Here is a 4021-nt window from a genome sequence, read left to right as displayed (position 1 = left end):
CCCTCAAATTTCTGGAGACGGCCCTGGTCTTATACCAAGAACCAAGAGAAAAGAAGCTTGCTAAACCTGGGAAGCAAACAGGTTATTGAAAACAAAGAGGAAATTCTAAGGAAAACGCTCCTGCTCAACCGGCGGCGGATCCACACATTTTGTCCCCCACCCTCATTGTTCAACACATATAAAGTGGTCCCGCTTGCTGCTATCTCTCTCGTTCACACTTGACCTTATTCCTTTCCTTCATCTCTCTCTCATACGGGGTCTTATCCTTTCCACACACATCTCTCTCGTTTCTCTCTCCCTCTCAACGAGGCAAGCCGCTCTCCTCTGGCCGACATGGCCCGGCTGGCCGTGAAACTGCGGGACAACCACCGGGCGTGCATCCTCGGGTAGAAGGTCGAGGCACTGCAGGTGCACGTGTACGGGTTGGAGCTCCGCAACCGCGAGTACTTCGAGGCCATGGCCGCCTGGGAGGCCCAGCGCAAGGCCGACATCGCCGAGATCGAGCGCCTCCGCTAATGCGCCGTCAGGCCGCACTGCCATGAAGCTCGTCGCCGGTGCTACAAGGCCGGTGCTCGGCTACGATGGCCAGCGGTGCTCTGCAACAATCGGAGGAGACCTCCTGCGGGCCAGAGGCTCCTTCGAGCAGATTCGTAGCTGAGTTTCCGAAACAACGATGTTGTTGCGAAATAACGGCGTTAAACTAGTGCAATTACGACGCAGCGACAAGTTTTCGCAACATGGTTTCTGTTGCTTTTTTTTTGTAACGAATGTCTTGTTGCAGGAATACAACACAACGAAAATTCTGCAACCCGACCTATGTTGCAAAAGTTTTTCGCAACATGACCTTTGCTGCAAAAAATTCTTCCGCAGCAGTACCTATGTTTGCAAAAAGACGAAGAAAAAATCTACAACAAAGCGATTGTTTCTGCAACTCGTCCGTTGTTTCAGAAATTAATGGGTCCAATGTTATTTTACAACAAAACGATTGTTTCTGCAACTCAACCGTTGTTTCAAGAATTATTGGGTCTGGAGAGGCGACCGAGCCGCGTAGATCGAACGGCTGCACGCGTACATCGAACGGTCGTCGAAGTGGTGAATGTTTCCTGTAGATCAACCGATGGACGCGTAGCAGTCCCCAAATTCTAACTACAAAATTAGTCTTACTGACCTCAACACTCTAGCCAACACATAAATTCATCAAGATAACCCTCATTAGACAGAAAGTTCTTCCAGATTTGACATACATTGGAGTAACTTATTACCCACACAACATGCATAAGAACTTAGAATAACCGATACAGTATATCTAGCTCAGCATCACCGATATAATGCAAGCATAACTTATTCATGGACTGCTAGCATAAATTATAGATGCACTATAGTAAGTTCCATCCAAGTTCCCCAGACTTGACTACTTGCGCCTTTTCAAGGATACACTTAAATGCTTAGGTTAACTACACGGCAGAGTAGTACGGCATCCTACTGCTATTGTGCCCTCCATCAAACAGTTGCCCATTCGGATGCTTGATACGGTCGCTACATGCGTGACAGCGCTTATAATCCATGTCATCACTCCTCTTGTTAGCAATCTTTCTAAATATCTCATGGCACCCACCTACAAAGCGACAACATCAATCACCAACACTCAACAGTTATTCAAATACGAAGATCATGGTCAGACAAAAAAATATAACTACATGCAAAATACTTCCTCTGTTCCTAAATATTTGTTGTTGGGGAAGAATTAGACTAGTTTTTTCCAACAACAAGTATTGTGATAGAGAGGGAGCATAATGCTGAGCTTTTAATTTGTTTTCTTGCAAAAAGTCATCCAAATGATGCTTTGTGTTAACTTAGTAACAGAGTTCAATCTTGCATACACAAGTTTGAGGAGTAAAGCATGTTATTTTGTTTGCTGGTGCCAATGACCAAAACATTTTTGTCAAAGGCCTACTATTTCATATGTAGGAATAAAACATGTTAGTTTGTCTATTGATACAGCAATGATAAATACATGTATGTTGCAGTATAATGCTGAGGCCAACTACTTCGCCTAGTCCAGTGAGACTCTCATTTTTGAATGCAACAGAAACACCCACCAAATCTTTGCAAAAAGAGAATATATAAGAACAGGCTTATATTTGTTTGTCCCAACTTCCCGCAGATTTTACAAATTCTGGATTCATTTTAAGTCTACTTATGTTTTGGCTATCCCTTCCATCCCTCTTGCATGAGGTATCACTTCAATACTACTTTCTCTATACCATAATATTTGTTGTTGGGGGGAACTAATCTAGTTTTTCCCAACAACAAGTATTTAGGAACGGAGTGAGTACATAGGAAATTAACAGCTTTACCATACCAAAAAAAAGAGGATTGAAATACATACCATAACAAGAATCATCATCAATGGTGCACACACACAGCACACGCATAGGCTGAGCCCTTGAATATGCTTCAAGGCTCGGAGTATGCATAAGCTCAGCAAAGAACAGCCTCTTTGTCTTTGAAGCAGTCTCTGCGGCAGTCTGCTTCTGAGGAACAGCAGTGAAATTAACATGGCCATAAATGTCCCCAGAACACTCGGAGAAGCAATTCGATAGCAGGGTCGTGGCCAACTCAAACTCGCTCTGTTTGCAACATTTTTTCGAGAAACGATTTTTTGAGGAACAATTCGTGAGTAAGTTAAATTATACTCCCTCCATGCCAAAATATAAGACGTTTTGCAGTTCAAATTGAACTGCAAAAACGTCCTATATTTTGGTACGTAGGAACTACAGTGCAAGAGATCTTGAGATGGCAAGAAAAAACAAGTTTTTGCACAACACCTTGTTCGTCTCATTGTAGTGCGCCAGAGCAAGTTCAGCAAAATCCTTTGCTTGCTGGCAAGGCTTGCGATCAGGAAATCGTGCTAGTACCTGTGCTTCCATGCCCTCGGCGGTCAGGTGCTCCTCCCAGAAGGTACAATGGGTAATCAGTTGGTTCAATTGCAACCAATGACACCAAAATCATAAATGATCTGGGCAAATGACAAACAAAAAAACCAAAAGCATAAACATCATGGTTAAAATAATAGATATTGGAATCAAAGATCAAAATTTTCAATTGGCGCTGGATAAGGACTAGTCTGAGGTAGGAGTCAGATCCTCATTTCAGGATGAAAAAGCAAGTACAGCTTCCAGCCTCAGACGATCTGATCGCTGCAAATAACAGAAAATATCTAGGGAACATCCGTGTCAGCTACCCTATCACCTCTACTCTCCCAGTAAATAATCAGCAGCAAGTTGTTTGCTGCAACGACACCAGCAGATCAAATAGTAAAAACTGAAAAATAGTAATAGTTCATAAACTGAATATGCAAACCAAAGAAAAACTACACACACAGATCAGGTGCCCGTGCCTGCAAAGTCAGTCATATGTGGGTAGCCCTAACACATGATCAGCAGAAAATTCAAGGACCAGCGCATCCAGTGTCCTCGCCAAAAAATGAGGCAGCTATTTCCTGGACATTTTAACTGAAATTAAGCTAGACGTTGTAAATGGGCAACTACTGTAGGTCCCGGGCCTTTTATACGGGCACACCGCATACCAACTAGGGCTACTCAGATTGGGTCAATAGCTCCTGTGCGACACATCTGATGCGAATTGGATCATGTGCGACACATCTGATGCGAATTGGATCATGTGCGACGTTTCTCTGACCCAAATAGCCAAAGGCCCACTCCGGTGATTAAAATGATCGTCAACGGGAGTGAGGTTATGTTTAAGACATGTGGGTCCTACTTGGCAGATCGTCAACTTACGTCCCCACTTGACAGTGCATCTACTAACGGGCCCCACTTGGCAGTGCATTGGGTGAGACGTGTCCCCGTGCCTGGCCTGTCTGTTTGAACCGCCCGTCTGAAGCTCTGTTGCTCCCGGCGGTGAGCCGAAGACGGCGGCGACGCTTTTGTTGCAGTGGCGGAGCTTTCGATCTCGGCGACGGCGGCGGCTGTGGTGACTGAATCCGGAACCCTTGTCG

The 4021-nt window shown here is 44.6% G+C and overlaps 1 protein-coding gene across 1 annotated transcript; it reads right to left on the bottom strand.

Annotated features, from left to right (window-relative positions):
- Window positions 1-1220: 1220 nt before the first annotated feature.
- LOC123404270 lies at window positions 1221-3229 on the bottom strand. The gene is made up of 3 exons (XM_045098191.1): window positions 2829-3229; window positions 2390-2630; window positions 1221-1615 (listed from the first exon to the last, which is right to left on the bottom strand). The coding sequence occupies exons 1-3, from the start codon at window positions 2928-2930 to the stop codon at window positions 1455-1457; spliced, it is 504 nt and encodes a 167-aa protein (XP_044954126.1). The 5' UTR covers window positions 2931-3229; the 3' UTR covers window positions 1221-1454.
- Between the last annotated feature and the right edge of the window lie 792 nt (window positions 3230-4021).

This window comes from Hordeum vulgare, chromosome 6H (genome assembly GCF_904849725.1).
Source record: "Hordeum vulgare subsp. vulgare chromosome 6H, MorexV3_pseudomolecules_assembly, whole genome shotgun sequence".
Lineage (NCBI taxonomy): Eukaryota > Viridiplantae > Streptophyta > Magnoliopsida > Poales > Poaceae > Hordeum > Hordeum vulgare.
The sequence above is the reverse complement of the archived record's forward strand: the minus strand, read 5'-3'. Positions and strand labels throughout refer to the sequence as shown.